Source organism: Spermophilus citellus (assembly GCF_964194105.1).
Source record: "Spermophilus citellus genome assembly, chromosome: 14".
Taxonomy (NCBI): domain Eukaryota; kingdom Metazoa; phylum Chordata; class Mammalia; order Rodentia; family Sciuridae; genus Spermophilus; species Spermophilus citellus.
The window spans coordinates 33197425-33216247 of record NC_138194.1 but is presented as its reverse complement, the minus strand read 5'-3'; the positions used below and the strand labels follow the sequence as shown (position 1 = coordinate 33216247).

At 36.6% G+C, this 18823-nt stretch overlaps 1 protein-coding gene across 2 annotated transcripts in view; it reads left to right on the top strand.

Moving 5' to 3' along the window:
- The window catches only part of PREX2 (phosphatidylinositol-3,4,5-trisphosphate dependent Rac exchange factor 2), a 294603-nt gene that overhangs the window by 89741 nt on the left and 186039 nt on the right, over window positions 1-18823 (top strand). For both annotated transcript variants that reach the window (XM_081266437.1, XM_081266436.1), the window contains exons 7-8: window positions 2665-2798; window positions 6379-6482. In XM_081266437.1, coding sequence (XP_081122563.1) covers window positions 2665-2798; window positions 6379-6482 — 238 coding nt within the window. The remainder of the gene's footprint in view (window positions 1-2664; window positions 2799-6378; window positions 6483-18823) is intronic.

Below are 18823 nucleotides of genomic sequence, written 5' to 3'. Positions count from 1 at the left end.
GTAGATGTAAGAATATATAGTAGATGTAAGGAAAGAGGTTCAAAAAGCCAAATTACTCAAGGATGGGGTGGAGGAAAAATAGCTGGGGGTTTTGGTAACTACTGAGCACTTTGAATTCGTGGTAACATAAAGCTGCCATTATAGTTAGCTCAAATTTATGTAAAACACTCCTTGTATTTGTAAATCCACAACAGGTTAGGATTTCTGTTGTATAGGAATGTATCTGCTATTATCTGCCTATGTTAATTTGGGTTACTTACTTGGAATGATTATTTAATGTTCAAGATAAAAGTATAACCATTTTGCAAAAATATAATCGTTTTGCAATACAATTTACCATTCTTGGTTGGCTTATATGGGCCACCACCAGTCCAAGGGGGTGATGCACCTGTAGTAAAACTGCTACTAATAAAGTTACTTTCCATAATGTTATACAAAGTCTTATTTAAGAATCAATTTGATGTTTCCTTTTCTCTTTCAATTCTATTCTAGCTTCTTGTCTAAGATAAAGGTGCTATTCTTTACAAATAAATAATAAGACATCATTTACACCAGTCACTGGATTTGAGGTTCATATTTCATGACAATTCATATTCATATTCAATTCATATTCATATTTCATGACAATTCATATTCATATTCAATTCATATTCATATTTCATGACAATTCATATTCATATTCAATTCATATTCATATTTCATGACAATTCATATTTCATGACAATCCTTGTTTAACAAACTCATGACAGAATACATAAAATTGTGTAAAATTTTTACATCTTCATTTATATATCTATTGTCAAAATGAAAAAATAAAAAAGGAAAATGTCTAAAATTTAAAATGTATTTGTAATATAGATAACCAAGTTAACCTAATAGCTTTTTGTCCTAATTTATGTTCTTTTGGAAGTGTCTTATTGTAGACATAAGAGTTGTCATTTTAATTTAATTTTTATAGTTGACTAGAAAACTATATTAGTGATTTTGTGGAAATGTGAAATTTTAAAAATCAAAAATAAAAATGTTGATTGAATCAATGATCAGAAATTGACATCAGATTAAAAGAAACCAGACCTATCTAAACTTGATATTCTCTTGCATAGAACACTGCTAGACCTCTGCTGAAAACTTCCTTTATGTGTTTAATCCAGCTTAGCATATATTTGATAGGTTAGGTATAGATGGCTCACCATAGAAAATTATGTGCAGCTCACACCAGAGACTCTGGGTGTTCTGCTTAGAAGGGCAACTTTCCTCTGTTTATGATTCGGGGCCCAGGCTCCTTCATCTTGTGGCTCTTCTCATTGTCTAATGGTTAACTTTGTGTTAAGAATCAGTATTGGGGCTGGGGATGTGACTCAAGAGGTAGCGTCCTCGCCTGGCATGTGTGCGGCCCGGGTTCGATCCTCAGCACCACATGCAAACAAAGATGTTGTGTCCGCTGAAAACTAAAAAATAAATATTAAATTCTCTCTCTCTTTAAAAGAAAAATTCATTTAAAAAAAAAGAATCAGTATTGTTGGGCTGAGTGGTGTAGTCAGTGGTAGAGTGCTTGCCTCACATGCAGGAGGACTGGGTCCCATCTCCAGCACCAAAAAAGAAATTATAGTTTTGTCGATAATCATGCAATCTTGGTGGGCACTCAGTAAAGGCTTATTTAATCAATAAGGATTCCCATGTCTTCCTTTAATAAATCAGCGGCTCTTTGGAAGGTTGTTCCCTTTATATCATTTTTTTTCTCTTCTTTTCCATACCAGAGGTGGATATATAAATTGATGCCTGATAAAAATTTAAACAGTTTCATACACTTTTTTATGTGTCTATAAATCCTTTTATCCATACTGGGGAAGCAAAGAAGAAAGGAAAAATATGAACATTAATGTTATGAATTAGTTTGAAATTATCTCCTTTCAAAATGGCATAGATGACATGATTATAGATGTGTCTGTCTTGTGCATGCGTACATTAACTGTCTGAACACATATCCAGAATCTATGCTGAGACTGACGAGGAACCTGGAAGGTGAAGGAGAGCTAGATTCAGTTGTTTATATTTAGTTGTCAAAGGACCTTTCTTTATTTATAAGCAGTGCTGGTATTTGAACCCAGTGCCTCACATGTGCTGGGCAAGTGCTCTACTGCTGCAGTCTGGCTGGGCACAATTCAGGAGCCACTTGTCAAAAGAAACGAACTTTATTTTTAGAACACACACACCACACCACACAGCTCTTCAGGAAAAACCCTCAGAGCCCAACTGCCACCACCGGCTTCCCACAAGCCTCTCAACCTCCCCCACTCCTCCTGCTCTTGAGGCTGATTGGCTGGGTCACGTGGGCGGAACCAAAAAAAGTCCTCCAATGAGCAGCTCTGTGGTCTGAAAGGGCGGGGAAACAGCCCAATGAGCATCACTGCAGAGGAGCCAATCAGTTGGCAGCTAGAAGTTTGCTGGGGCTGCTGTGAGCCAATCATCAGCTGGCAGCTGGAAGTTTGCTGGCAGCTGGAAGTTTGCTGGGGCCCCTTCGGCTGTGGCTCTCAACACTCTACCACTAAGCTACAGTTCCAGCCTAAAGTATAGTTTTTAATGAGAAGAATCTTTACATACAAAGGTCTTGACCAAGTAATCAGAAGTTATTAATTTAATTAATTAATTTATTTTCTTATTTAGGGATCTAACATCACTGACACCTGTACTGAAATGTTGATGTGTGGAGTCTTACTGAAAATTTCCTCTGGAAATATTCAAGAACGGGTGTTTTTTCTTTTTGATAACCTTTTGGTGTACTGCAAAAGGAAACACAGGTGAGATCATAAACAAATTACACTTCAGAAATGATCCATCCACCTCACAGTTCCCCATTTTCCTTTGTGTTTCCCAGAGCTCATCCTGAAGATAACAATCAGGCTTTACTTCCTCAGCCTGATTGCTCTCTTCACCTTCTTGGCAGACCTCACAGAAGTGTCACTACCATATCATGACACTGTCTCCCCAGAGCCTTGCCAAGAAGAGGTGTTGGTTCCTCACCTGTATACCTCAGGGCCTGCGGGAGAGGCCCGTGTGTCTTCCCCCTTTCCCAATCCTGCTTTTTAACCATATCCACACCCACCCCACTTCCCTCAAGAATCTCAGCAAATGTGAAGTTCATGTCTTTCTGCCCCACTGACTTTTCTGGTGACTCTCTTAACATCTCCCTGTTATACACAATTCACTGATTGCTTTATCTCTTAGGTACTATCTTTCCACCCTACTCCTGTCTTAATTTTTGGAGTGTTCAAAATCCATATGGAGATCTGTCCATAATTTGGGACCTAAAAGTCCGCAGTACCTTTGCCTGCAATGATCCTTTTCCTCCATTACACTTGAGCCTCCCGTCCTGTGACTGTCCCTTTACCTTGTCAATTACCTTGAAATTGAAAATCTTCATTGTAAGCATCCCACTCTGAACACCATTCCCTGGCCTGTTACTTCTCCTCTAATGTTCCCATGGAAGCTACTCTCTGATCCTTGAGCCTATTACTTTGACTTCAAATATTGCTTATTATCTCTTCTCTTTAAAAAAAGAGATATCTCTATGTCCCACTCTCTCCTATCTCTCTGCTCTCTTTCATAGCTACCTTTCTGGGAAGAGTTTTAGGTTGTCATTTTTCTAATCCCTTACTTATTGTTTCCCCCTTTACAACATTCAATGAGACTTTAGTCCGATAACCTGCTCATGTGTAAGGATCCACCATGTTTCCTAATCCAGTGGTCACTTTTCTACTCTTGAAGGTTTTACTTGTTTTCTTAGCTGCATTTAACTTGGTGGAGTACTTCTCAAAATGCCAACTGTAGCTGGGACACTGGTTTCAGGGAGAGGGTACCAGTAGGCTTCATTCAATGGATAGGCACAGCAGAAGTTTGGAAGGTCAGGAATTTGAGTGATTGGATATGCGAAGTTCAGAAGTGAGAAAACTAACCAACCATTTTATGGTAGAGTGAGAATGAGAGACACAAAACTGATTTACTGGGCAGAATTAAGAGAGCTTCAATCTTTTATCTCTTGAAATGAGTTTTCCTAAGTCTGTTAGCAAGATGCCCAGAGGAAATTAATGAAAATTTGAAAGCTAAGTTGATGATATATGGCAATTAAGCCATGTGGATTATAGTATTAGAATTCTCTAGCAAGAGATAGTAGTTTTAAAAAATGCAATGACATGAAGCAAGAAAACACAGAACTGTAACATGTACCTTTATGAAAGGGAACAGGTCAGGAATTGAGAGTTAAATTGTCATCATCTCTACCTTAATGAAGTTAAAAAAAAATTCTGCCCTCCCACCCATCCCTCTTTGTTGAGATGGGATCTTGCTGTGTTGCTCAGATTGGTCTTGAACTCCTGGGCTCAAGATATCCTCCTATCCTAGTTTTCAGAAGAGCAGGGACCACAGGCATGTGCCATGGTGTCCAGCTCAAAATTTCTTTTGACTATGTGAAAATGAACCTACTTATATCTTTTATTGTTCCTTTCTAAATTCTTGGGTTTGATAGCATAAGGGCTAAGAAGAGGTTAATAGAAGTAAGCTTTAGGAAATTTTACCCATTGTACAACTCATCAAAAAATTATTTGTGACCATGTACAGTGGCACATGCCTGTAATCCCAGGGAGTCAGGAGGTAGAAGCAGGAAAATCACAAGTTCTAGGCCAGTCTCAGCTATTTAGTAAGGCCCTGTCTCAAAAAATAAAAAGGGCTAGGGTGTATCTTAGTGGTAAAGCATCCTTGGGTTTGATTCCCCAGTACTACACACACACAAAATGTTTAATGGAATGAAGGTGTTTTGGTGGAATAATTAAAGGCATCTGTTTGAGAATGAGATCTTTTTTCATGACAGTTGATATTATTGATATTGATATTATTGTCTGTCTGTCTCCCTGACATCAAATCCACAGCTTTGGCAAAATTAACATCAGTGTACCAACTGATGTTCTGTTATGGCTATAATTGTTAAATAAGTTAACAGAAAAAGCTTTACAAAGTTAAATTTCTGCTATTTAGTAAGCATCCTTAATGAATGTATAATCTGACCTTCAGTGATGCCAATTTTCATAGTTACCTGGCCTGAATTCCTGATTTAAGGATTTATTTAGGCTTATTAACTAAAACACTTGGAGTTTGCTGTCAACATGAAATGGGGAATTCAGGGTGATGAAAGTTTGGGGATGACAGGCTCTCCAGTGAGATTAATTATCAATTTAGGACTAGTAAGTCTGATGAGGGTTTAGTATAGATAGACCAGGTTTATACCGACTTTTTCAAGGAAGGAGCCCTATGTGTGTGGCGGGGGGCGGTGTGACAGTATCTTGAGACACCTCCTGTGTACATCCATTCACTTCAGGGCAGGCATAGTCAGATGAGATGCTACAGGTAGTGGAAAGGTACATCTTGTTCTAGGTGTGTCTATATAGCACAGTAAATTAGGCATTGTTTGTGTCTATTCAGCTGGTGGCCAGACTTTTGTCAGTGAGTCAAACTGAAGAGTCTGGGTCACTGAAATCTCTTGAGTGACTAGGTATTTTTTAAACCTCCTTGAATCATTTCTCAAACTCTTTTCTGTTTAATTAGAAAAAAAAATGTTTTGTTGTTTAAAAACACTTAAAAGTGTTTAGAATTCTCATATACAACTACCTAGTTCATTGTTAACGTTCATCTGTAAACCTTGGTGTTTTATTGTGTTATATACTCCTTGTGATGAAAGGTTGGTACTAGACATACCATAAACAGATTTTTAAAAAATGTTTTGAGTTATTTTTAAAATAAATATGACCATTGGTTAGGATTATAAATGCACTAAGAGACTTGTTCAACAAGCCTACAGTAATCATATCATAAAATGAGTATAGGAGATTTTTTTTTCTTAACAGCTGAATGTCACTCAGCTTAAGAACTTCTAGCATAGTCAGTTTTTTTGAAGAGTACTCACTGAATTTGTTTAACAGAAAATTATAAAAATGGGAATTACCAGCTACTGAGCAATGAGAAATGAAGGTAAAACTAACCGAATTGCAGCATCAAAATATTCAACCTTTAGTGTGTGTCACAGTTTCATTGGGCAAGACAGATGTCATATACTGAGCAAAAGCATATGCTCAGCTCTCCCATATGTATATGATCTTTAGCCCCAACTTTAATTTATTTAAAGAAATTAGTACATCAGTTACATCTTGTAAAGCAACTAGGACATAAGTCTGATCACCAAGTGCCAAAAAACTGTTGTAATGTTGATTTAATTGATCTCTTTCTCCCTCCCTCTCTCTCTCTCTCTAAAGAATCAAGAAAGTGTGATGTTTTAACATTGTTCTGCATGAGGTTTAGTAACAAAGTTTTTGTGGTTTCATTCATTTAAAGACGCTTGAAGAACAGCAAGGCATCCACAGATGGACACCGGTACCTATTTCGGGGCCGGATCAATACCGAAGTGATGGAGGTGGAGAATGTGGATGATGGCACCGGTGAGTGATGTGGAGTGAAAATGGAATGCCAACAGTGAAGTCCCTTGGAAGATGGAGTTCTCACTTGAATAATTTATCTGCATGCATTAGACCTTAGGAATATTTTGTCAGAGAACCATCATGCTAAGGGAGGAGAAAGGTTGGGTAAACGAGTGCAGGTCTGTTGTGAACATGGAGAATTATGTTTGGCTGAAACTCTGCCATTAATACAAGAATACTGAGGGAGAGCTAAGTGGTGTTCTATCTGAGAATGTCCATTTTGCTTTAATCCCACAGGATGTGCACAATTCCTGTTTTATAGAGTATGTGCGTGGAAAATAACTTCAGTTCTCTTAAGGTTGTACTTTGTTGTATCAGTATATGTATGACATTTTGTTCCTATAACAAATTCACCATAGAATGTAACAAACTGCAGATTTTTTTTTCTGTACAACTGTGACTAATATAGACAGGCTGTCGCTTTGCTTAAGAGAGGAAAGTCTTGGGTAGAGATGATTTGTGTAATTTTAAATACCTTATTACTCAAATATAGCACATTTTTGTTTAGTAAATTTTAAAGTTTGGACCTTTGCAAGTGAGCTCATGTGAAGTTAAAATAAATTTTATTTTTGATTTGAAAGAAGTTGTCTATAAATTGAGTGCTTAGTAAATTGAATCACATTTTCCCCAATGATTTCTATTATAATTTCAAAGGTAGACTAGGGAAAGTGATAGGATGAAATAAAATATATTAATTGTTGCTGAGTGACTTTTGTTTTCATATAGAGAGATGTCTTTATAATTGGGGCACAGTTCAGCTGTCTACCTCCCATGTACCTCTTGTTTTTTAAAGAATTAAAAAAAAATTTATATATTTTTTAAAATTTTATATTTTTTTATGTGGTGTTGAGGATCGAACCCAGTGCCCCGCACATGCCAGGCAAGTGCACTATCACTTGAGCCATGCCCAGCCCCCCATGTACGTTTATTGTCATTCTGGGGTCCCAGTGAGAAGAATGCTTATCACCTGTTAGGGGTAGAGACTTTTTTTTCAAATGCTCACTTGTGTGCTATTTTTCTATCCCATTGTGAGCATCATGACATATAGTCTGGTACTTAAAAGAGTGAACCACGATTGTGGCAATTTTGGGGAAAAGGCAGACATTGGGCAAAACTTGGAGGTGCTTGAGACTAGGAATCACCTGTGAGTCACATCATCCTGTGGAGGGGCTCCTCATTGACTATGAGACAGAGTGTGGACCCATCAGACACTTGGCGCAGGCTGTCTTTCCATAGCAGGATGGACCTATTATTTTTCCTAAGGTGGCAGTAATTCATTTTATGCTAAGACTATGTGATGATATTTAAAAACATCGTCTGTCCAGAACGTTAAGATCCATCTTGTCACAGTAACCTGAACGTTCAAGAGGATGTACAGAGCCCATTTTGCCCAAGAGTCAGTAGACAGAACTCAAAACCTTGACTCTTTTTTAAAAATTTGTCTTTTCTCTAATGGACCTCTGCCCTCCATTTAGTCACTTCCTTTATTTTGTTTCTTTTTTATGCTTTTCCATAGGCTTAGAGGTCCTGGCCTTACTTCCTGAGGGATGGAACCTCTCTACCCCTTGTGTTCCAGTTCCTTCTCTATCCCACAAATGAAGTGATCACCACCATTGGTACCATCTGCCCTGGTGGTCAAAGTGAATTTTGATGATGGTGGTGGGAAACTGAGGCACTAGATGAAGAAGTAGAAGGGCACAGGGTCTTTGGAGGCAGGGGCATATAATGCAGAGTTAGGTGGACAGGGAGTGAGATCCTATGGGGAGTTTTACACAAATGGTCCTTGGATTCAGTCCCATCAAAAAGTTGTCCTGGGGCTGTGAAGATTCCAGTCTTTGGAGCCTCAGTTCCTGGGGATAGGAACATTTTAGAAGACATCCCAGTACCGTTGTGGGTACAATTAGGGTGAAGGTGGGACATTTACAAGTTAGTTGTTTGATGGAGACTCTTTGGGCAAATTTATAAGGTTCAGCTTTCATTGTAATTCATCAGACTATTTCACTGGGGCTATTTTGCCAGACAAACAAACATACATAAGCAGTATGTTGCAGAAATTTGGCAGCAAACATTGTTGCTACAAGGTCACTTAGAGAATTGTCAGGCTCCAATTTTGTACCTTCTCCAGCTTCCTACAAGGAAATTGTAGTTTTCTCTTGGGTATATCCACTCAGTCTCCCGGGGAAAGTATATTCTCTATCAGTCTTGGAAATTCAAAAATAGAATTTTTTGAATTTTGAAGATGAATAGGATCTTGAAAATCAATTAATATACTCCGTTAACATTTCCATTGATAGTGAAAATAAGGCTGGATTTAAGAACTCACTCAAGTTTTTCAGCTATTTCACATAGAGCAGTGTGGGGCCAGGGTCAAGTTTGCTAGGCACCCATGTGTTCGTGCCTTGAGAAATAGGAGAACAGCAGGTTTATACAGGTTTTAAATCCACAGTGACCAAGTGGGGAGCTGTAAGGAATGCCAAAATTGATTTTGGTTGTTTATTTTTCCTAAAAAGCCAATCTGGGTGTTCCATCAACTTTCTCCCTTTCTTGGTCGTTTCCATAATAGAAGCTGCTGTTGCTGCTGCTGCTGCTGCTGCTGCTGCTACTTCTTCTTTTAATTTTCATTGAATATTTTTAGTTACATATAACATTAGGATACATTTTGACATATTCACAAAAGCATGGAATATAATTTGCTCTAATTTAGACCCCAGCACTTCTTCCTCATTTCTGCTTCCCCCTGCTCCCCTCTCTACTGACCTTTCTGAAATTTATTTATTTATATATATATATAAATTTAAGTAGTGTCTTCTTCATGGTGGCTGTGTTCATATTATGTACATATGAAAGTTCAGTCAGATTTATACCACTGTTCTTCCCTGATCTGGTCCCTCCTTCCTCCTCCTCAATCTCCTTCATAACAATGGAGAATTCCTCAGCCATGAAGAAGAGTGACATTATGACACTTGCTGGTAAATGGATGGAACTGGAGAGTGTCATGCTAAGTAAAATAAGCCAGTTCCTAATAGTCAAAGGTTGAATGTTTTTTTTTTCTTTTCTTTTAATATTTATTTTTTTAGCTATAGGTGGACACAATATCTTCATTTTATTTTTTTATGTGGTGCTGAGGATCGAACCCAGTGCCTCATGCATGGTAGGTGGGCGCTCTACCTCTGAACCACAGCCCCAGACCCTGAATGTTTTTTCTGATATCCCCTAATACAAAATAGAGGTGGGGATAAAAAAGAGATAGAGAAAGGAAAAAAATGGAAAATCTATCAAAGTAGAGGAAATATCAGTGGAGCTACGTTTCTTTTTGATGAACTCAGGTTTTAAGTCTGCTTATTGTGAATGGAGCCGTGATGCTGAAAGATCTAGGAAGAACTCAATGCTGCCCACCTGCCAAATACTCTCCACACCTGGACCCTGGATAAGTTGAATGAGGGATGGGCAAATACTCTGACATTTATCTCCTATTGCCAAACTCTAAAACCAACAACTACTCCATATCTAGTTATAAATAATGAAAATGAATGGATTGAGATATATATTTAAGCATGTTGGAACTTTTGATGGAAAACTGAATGAAAAAAGTTTTCTTCCAATTTGAATTATAGAAATACTGAATATTTTTATTTGCTGTACGTATAATTAAAATGTGTTTTTCCACTAAGAAAGAAGCTCTGTCAGAAAACTTAATTGCATTGATTTACCTCAAAACATGCAGAAGAAATAATTGCATTTGGAATGAGACTAAGCTCCCAGGTGACATGTAAATATCTCAAATCTTTTGAGAAATAAATGATTATAATTTTATTTACAATGCTTAATGATTTGTATTGTATCCTAGCTAATGTTAATAAAGAAAAATGTGATGAAATGGTGGAATGGCATGCAGAAGTACAAAAATTTGTCTGTTTCCTTGAAGTATCCATATTACTATTTCCTATGTTCAAGGAAGATGTTAACTGTATAGTTTGTGACCAGAATCAGATTTTAATTCCTCTTTGAGATTTATTTCTGGCGATCTTGGTTTGGTTGTGAGGCTATAAAATATATCTGACTTAAAAATTAAAGTAGGAGAGCTATTAAAATGTCTAGAATCAATTTTCATAATGCATACTTTGGAAGCCTTACAAAAAGTAGCACTAGATATTGTTATTCTCTCTTAAGACTTAGTTTATTTGTGTGTGTGTACAGAGGGCACCTATATAGAAAATGTATTCTATAATTGAGTTTTAGTAGATTATAGATATCAATATAGTAGTCAAATTTGAATAAGATATAAGACTTTTTTATTTTTTTATTTGTTCTACAAATTGTTAATTTGATACGATCTCATTTATTGATTCTTGATTTTACTTCTTGTGCTTTAGGAGTCTTGTTGAGGAAATCGGTTCCTAAGCATACAAGATGGAGAGTTAGGTCTACCTTTTCTTCTATTATGCACAGGGTCTCTGGTCTAATGTTTAAGTCCTTGATCCACTTTGAGTTGGGGTGAGAGATAGGTATTTAATTTCATTTTTGCTACATATGGATTTCCAATTCTCCCAGCACCATTTGTTGAAGAGGCTATCTTTTCTTCAATGTATATTTTTAGCACCTTTTTCTAGTATGAGATAATTGCATTTATGTGGGTTTGTCTCTGTGTTTTCTATTATGTACCTTTGGTCTACATGTCTGTTTTGGTGATAATACCATGCCATTTTTGTTATTATACCTCTGTAGCATAATTAAAGGTCTGGCTGTGATGCCTCCTGCTTCATTCTTCTTGCCAAGAATTGCTTTGACTATTCTGGGTCTCTTATTTTTCCAAATGAATTTAATAATTACTTTTTTCTATTTCTATGAAGAATTTCATTGGAATTTTAATAGAAACTGCATTATATCTGTATAACACTTGTCGTAGTATGGCCAATTTGACAGTGTTAATTCTGCCTAAGAGCTTTCCATTTTCTAAGGTCTTCTTTAATTTCTTTCTTTACTGTTCTGTAGTTTTCATTGTAGAGGTCTTTCAACTCTTTTGTTAGATTAACTCTCAAGTATTTTATTTTATTTTTTGAGGCTACTGTGAATGGGGTAGTTTCCCTAATTTCTCTTTCAGTGGATTCATCACCTATGTGTAGGAACACATTTAATTTATGAGTGTTAATTTGATATTCTGCTACTTTTCTTAATTTGTTTATTAGTTCTAGAAGTTTTCTGGTGGAAATTTTTAGATCTTCTAAATATAGAATCATGTCATCAGCAAATAGTGATAGTGTGAGTTCTTCTTTTCCTAATTGTATCCCTTTAATTTCTTTCTTCTGTCTAATTGCTCTGGCTAGTGTTTCAAGGATGATGTTGAATAAAAAAAAGAGGACATCTTTTTCTTGTTCCAGTTCTTAAACAGAATGCTTTCAATTGTTCTACAGTTAGAATGATCTTGGCTTTGGGCTTAGCATAGTTAGCTTTTACAATGTTGAGGTATGTTCCTACTATCCCTTATTTTTCTAGTGTTTTGAACATTAAATGATGCTGTATTTTGTCAAATGCTTTTTTCTGCATCTATTGAGATGATCATATGATTCTTATCTTTAAGTCTGTTGATGTGATGAATTACATTTATTGATTTCCATATGAAGAACCAACCTTGCATCCCCAGTCGATTGTGGTGCACTATCTTTTTAATATGTTTTTGTATGCAACTTCCCCAAATTTTATTTAAGATTTTTGCATCTATGTTCATCAAGGATATTGGTCTGAAGTTTTCTTTCCTTGATGTTCGTTGTCTGATTTTGGTATCAGGGTGATATTAGCCTCATAGAATGAGTTTGGAAGGGTTCCCTCCTTTTCTATTTCATGGAATAATTTGAGAAATATTGAGGTTAATTCTTCTTTGAAGGTCTTGTAGAATGTGGCTGAGAATCTGTTTGGTCCCAGGCTTTTCTTAATTAATAGGCTTTTTGATGGCATCTTCTATTTCATTGCTTGAAATTGATCTGTTTGTGTATGTCCTTCTGATTCAGTTTGGGTAAGTCATGTCTCTAGAAATTAGTTGATATCTTCAAGCTTTTTTGTTGTACTGTAGTATAAATCTTCAACATAGTTTCTGATTGTCTTCTATATTTCAGAAGCATCTGTTATGATATTTCTTTTTCATCATGAATTTTAGTAATTCGAGTTTTCTGTCTTCATTAGCACAGGCAAGGGCTTATCAGTTTTGTTTATTTTTACAAAGGCCCAACTTTTTGTGTTGTCAATTTTTTGAATTGTTTCTATTGATCCAATTTCATGGATTTTAGCTCTGATTTTAATTATTTCCTGTCTTCTACTGCTGTTGGTGTTCATTTTTAAATTTTTCTAAGGTTTTAAGATATAATGTTAGATTATTTATTTGTTGATTATTTTTCTTCTTTTAAGGAATAAGCTCAATGCAATGAACATTTCTCTTAGCACTGCCATCATAGTGTTCCAGAGATTTTGATATGTTGTATCATAAATAAATAAATGTGTATTCATTTACCTCTAAGGATTATTTTTTCTCCTCTCTGATGTCTTCTGCTATCCACTGTTGATTCAATAGTGTATTATTTAGTCTCCAGGTGTTGAAGTAGCTTCTGTTTTTTATTTTATCATTGATTTCTAATTTCATTTCATTATGATCTGATAGAATGCAGAATACTATTTCTATTTTTTGTAATTGCTAAGAGTTGCTTTGTGGCATCATATAGTCTATTTTAGAGAAGGATCCATGTGCTGCAGAGAAGAAAGTGTATTAGCTCCTTGATGGATGAAATACTCTATACATCTGTTAAGTATAAATTATTGATTTTTTATTTAGTTACATAGTTTCTTGGTTTAGTTTTTGTATGGTTCATCTCCTATAAAATTATAGGAGAGATGTGTTAAAGTCAATCAGTATTATGTTGTTGTGGTCCTTTTGATTCTTGAAATTGAGAATGGTTTGTTTGATATACATAGACACTCCATTGTTTGGGGCACAAATATTTACAATTGTTGTGTCTTGTTGATGTATGATTCACCTAAGCAGTACAAAATGTATTCTTTGCCCTTTCTGATTAACTATGGCTTGAAGTCCACTTTATCTGAGATGTGTACAGAAACCCCTGCATATTTATTCAATCCATGTGGATGATGTGTTTTTTTCCCATCTTTTCACCTTCATTTGATGGGTGGCTTTGCCTACAAGGTCAGGCTCTTGGAGACACTATATTGTTGGGTCTTGTTTTTTAATCCAATCTGCTAGTTTATGTCTTTTGATTGATAAGTTTAACTCATTAATGTTCAAGGTTATTATTGAAATATTATTTGTGTTCCCGGTCATTTTGATTTATTTCTAGTTCTTAATTTGAATTAGTTTCTTCTTTGATCGGCTATTCCTTTAGTTCCTCCCTTCTCTGGTTTTCATTTTTTTTTTTCATTTCATCTTCATGGAATATTTCGTTGAGAATATTCTGAAGTGTAGGTTTTCTGGTTGCAAATTCTTTTAATTTTTGTTTACCTGAGAAGGCTTTTATTTCCTCTTCAAATCTGAAGCTTAATTTTGCTGGATATGGTATTCTTGGTTGGCATCTGTTTTCTTTCAAAGCTTGGTATATGTTGTTCTAAGACCTTCTAGCTTTGAGGGTCAAGGTTGAAAAATCTGCTGAGATCCAAATTGGTTTCCCTCTATATGTAATCGATACTTTTCTTTTGGGGTCTTTAAAATCTATTCTTACTCTGTGTGCTAAGCATTTTGACTATAATGTGCCTTGGTGTGGATATGTTGTAATTTTGTACATTATGTGTCCTGTGAGCCTCTTGTATTTGATTTTCCATTTCATTCTTCAGGTTTGGGAAATTTTCTGATATTATTTCTTTGAAAAGATTGTGCATTCCTTTGCTTTGTACCTCCGTGATTTCATCTATCTCAATAAATCGTAAATTTGGTCTTTTCATGTTATCCCATAATTCTTGGAATTTCTGTTCATGGTTTCTTAACGTCTTCACTGCGTGGTTGCCTTTATTTTCAAGATTATATATTTTGTCTTCATTGTTTGAGGTTCTGTCTTTGAAGTGATTTACTCTGTTGGTGATACTTTCTATTGAATTTCGTTTATTGTTTCCTTCATTTTCAAGGATTTCAGTTTTTTTTTCCCAGAATCTCTGCCTCTTTATTGGAGTGATCTTTTGCTGCCTAGATTTGCTCTCTTATATCATCCTTTACTTTGCAGATCATTTGAACTATGTACATTCTGAACTCCTTCTCTGACATTTCTTCTATTGTGCTGTCAGTGGATTCTATTATTGTAGCATCTTGGTTTGTTTGGGGCGCTTTTTTTCCCTTGTTTTTTCATGTTGTTCACTTGTCTTGCCCTCTAGCAGTGTGGATCCAAGGTATTGCAGTTTTTACCCTATAGACTTACAGTATCTCTGAAGGTTTCCAATACCTTGCCTTAAAGGGGGAGATCAATATTAATAGCACCCCGTGCAAACAATATGCAACCTTAAGCCAGATGGCTTGTATTAAGATGCTTACAGTTTAGCAATAAACAGAAATTATGTGTTCGATTATTATCAACAATATAAACAGTAGGTTTGCAAAAGGGTCTACAGTTTTTAATGGTGGACAAAGAAAGAATTAGGGGGATGTAGGATGTGGTGTTTATGAGGTAGGCAGTGAGAATATAGAGGTATTAGATTATAGGAAGAATGATAGAGGAATCAAAAGTGGTTGGCTGTTAGCAGGAGAAAAGAGAGATTCGGGGAAACAGATAAGTGAGAGGAAATATAGAGAAAGAGTAAGATTAATTAATTAATTTAAAAAGTAAAAATAAAAAGAAAAAAATTGGAAAACATAAAAAAGAAAAGAAAAAACACATGAAATAAAAGAATATACAACAACTGTAGTAAATACAAACTGTAATACTACAAATTGTAATAGTACAAACTATAGTATAAACAAACTGTAATAGTACAAACTGTAGTATATAAAAACTGTAATACTACAAACTGTAGTATATTATTCAGACATTCCAGTCTTCAGTAGTCTGAAGCTCTTGATGCCTGGTCCTGATCTACACAGTACAGAACAGCTCTCCCAGGCAGTCACACAGGGTCCTGATGCTCAGCCCTCAGACTTCCAGAGAGAGAGGTTCCTGATTGGGAAGTCAAAGAGTCGGGGTGGGAGGGACAGTTTAGAGATTAGAGGTCAGGAATTGTAGGTCCACAGGCAATGTAAGGGGCTAAGACCTCTGCAGCAAGTTTGTGGCTATTAGCACACCTAGCAGGGAGAACTCAGGTGTAACCAAGCCTGCAGGGAACTTGGTGATGGTCTTCCAGGCCCTGGCTGGTATCCCTAGATGAAAGCAGGAACTCGCACTGGCATCAGTGGTAGAGGCAACCTGTAGGTACCTTGATGTTGGGTTTCTAGGCCCTGGCCAGTGTCCCAAGATGGAAGCTGCTCCTACTAAAGATGTTGATAGCAGCCTCGGAGGTAACCCACTATGGACACTACCGCATTCAGAGATGAGGCAGTGAGGGCAGGCCATGCAGTTGCGATGGGCAGCCTGTTTAATGATGCAGCTCTGTGATGTGCGCTGCCACCACCTATAACAGCACACAATGCAAACAACATACACCCTTAAATCAAACAGCGCCTATGAAGGCGTCTATAGTTTTATTGTAATAATAATAAATTATGTGATCAATTTTTGTCTATAATATATAAAGTACATTTGCAAAAGGGTTTACAATTTCAAATGGTGAACAAAGAGAACAGAAGTGGTGTAGGATGTGATGTTTATATAAAAGAAGTATAGGAGGAGTGAAAGATGGATTAATAGAGGTTGGCTGTTAGCAAGAGTAAAGAAAATCCAGGGAAATGTGAGAGAAAAAAATATAGATGGTCTGAAAAAATTAAAAATAGAAAAAGTAAAAATAAAAGACTACCCAACAAAATGGTAATAGAATATTCACACACCCCAGTCTTCAATAAACTGATGTATGAAAAAATATAAAATATATTGGTTTCAAAAATGGTAGAAATGTGAAAGAAAAAAAGAAAAAGAAAAGTAAAAATAATCTCTGAAAAAATCGAAAAATTGTTTCTATTGGAGATCAGAAGTTTCTCGGATTACCTTCTCAACATGTACATGAGGTTGTCTGGTATATGATGCTAGCTCCACCATCAGGATGGGTAGGATTGCTAGGGTGAGAGGGTTCATCATGGAGGTGGAACCACTGGAGGCAAGGTGTAGGCTTAAGTATGGTTCGATCTCTTTGCTGGGTGCCAATTGGCTGGAGATTTTTACCTCATCATACCTCCAGGGTCCAGCCGTTCCAGGTATATGTTGCAAGACTGCAGTCAGGAATCCTCTTTGGATTCCACTTGGGTGGTGTAGGAGCCCTACAGCCTGTTCTTTCGTAGTCCACTGCTTCACCCGTGGACCTGAGAATTCCTGGTCTCTGATTCAGCCTCAGAGCTCAATCTCTCCTTATTCCTGCCCTTTGGAATTCTCAATCAGGTGCTTCTCTCCCTGGTTCTGGAAGCAGCCGCATTGCAAGCGGAGGAGGAAGCCAGGTGCGTTTCTGCGATCATTATTCTCCCTGTGTAAACCTCTCTGTATGCTTGATTTTCTCCTGGTCACTTAGGCACACTCTCTGTCATGCAGTGTGGGTTTGCCAGGCTTGTGTCCTGGGCCAGACTGGGCTCTGCCAGTACTTGGCTTTTGTAGCTGTCCGCGCAGTGCCGCGGGGCGCGGCAGAATGGTTCCTCCCGTTGTTCTCCGCGTAACAAGGGAAACATGGCGGCTTCCTTCCCGCTGGTGATACCGCACAGCACAGCTTACTGTTGTTTCAGGCAGTGACTCTGGTCTCTAAACTCTCTGTACCCCGACTCACCTCAGTCTTCCCAAGAATGAGCGTTTCTTTGTTGCTTTACTGTGTTCACCCAAAGTCTGCTTTGGCTTTTGCCTCTAGCCGCTCCTCTACCATGGCTCTGGGGCTGGCGATTTTCTTGTTTTATTATATTTATTATTTCCCTTCTTTTATTATATCTGCTCTCCTGGGTCCCCGATCAAATTACACATGACTCTGGCCAACCGCAAGGGGTTCGGTGGCAGAAGACTTCTGGTCCCATGCCAGGAGCCCCCCCACCCCAAGCAGCCTGGTTCTAGAATTGGAGAGGAGAAGGGTCTGGGCCAGGAGCCATAGAGCATCTATGCTACAGGGGCCAGGGACTGTCCTGGGAGGGCACCTGATGGGGAGAGTGTGCCTTGGCCACTCTTGCCTATGTGCCTTGCTGTAATCCCCCAATCTGTTTTGAGTGTCCAGTATTAAATTCCAGTAAAGTCTCCTCGAATTCTTGAATTCTTGATCATTCAATAAGACACTTCATGTCTTATTGCTTAAAAGGTGCCAGTTTGCCTTTCTTGGTTCACACCACAGAGCCACCATGGAAGCAACCCCTCTATTCCACCATCTTGTCACTATCCTGGACATTTTCTTATTCTTAAGATGTTTTTTAAAAATAAGATTTTTTTTTAAAGAAAAAAATTCCACTTTTCATTTTTAACTTGTGTTTAAGATATTAGACATATTGCATATAAAATTAAATAGTTTCTAAATGATATTTTTAAAATATTTTTTTCAATTTTTCTTTTTATGTGTAGGTTTTAAACTGTGTAAGACCATGAGCTGTGTAATTTTTTGTCCTTTTTCATTAAAGTGTTATCTTACTGATTGTTTTCTTAAACTTTATGTCTTATTGCCAAATAAGCATAGTTTTAAATTGGTGCCTAATGGTTAATTGAGTAAACCAAAATTACCTCAGCAATTATAACATTAGCTCATATGCTACATCAAATATATTTGTAATTAAAAAATAAGAATAAATTTACAATGTTGAAAAGAGGACGAAGAGCATAATAGTTACTTCTGATACACTTAAAATTTGAACATTATTAATTTAAGGGAATTATTTAAGAATACAAAAAGTTTGAGGCTTGAGCTACTTTTTAGCATTATAATGAAAAGTCAGTTGGAAACTTTTTTTAATGTATTTATTGTTGCCGTAAATAATGTCCTCTATTATTTTGCATGATAGAAAAATGTCTGCTATTATTTGATAAAAATCAAAGAATTATTACAAAAATGTTATATAACATTAAATGTATATTCTACTTATGAGTAAATCGTAATTTTAAAGGTTTACTTTTGAAATTTATATATTTGCACTGTTGATTACCAGAATGAGGACTGTCTACATTATGTAGACACCAGATACTTGTTGTTTTAAATAAATATTCTTACATTTTTTTTTC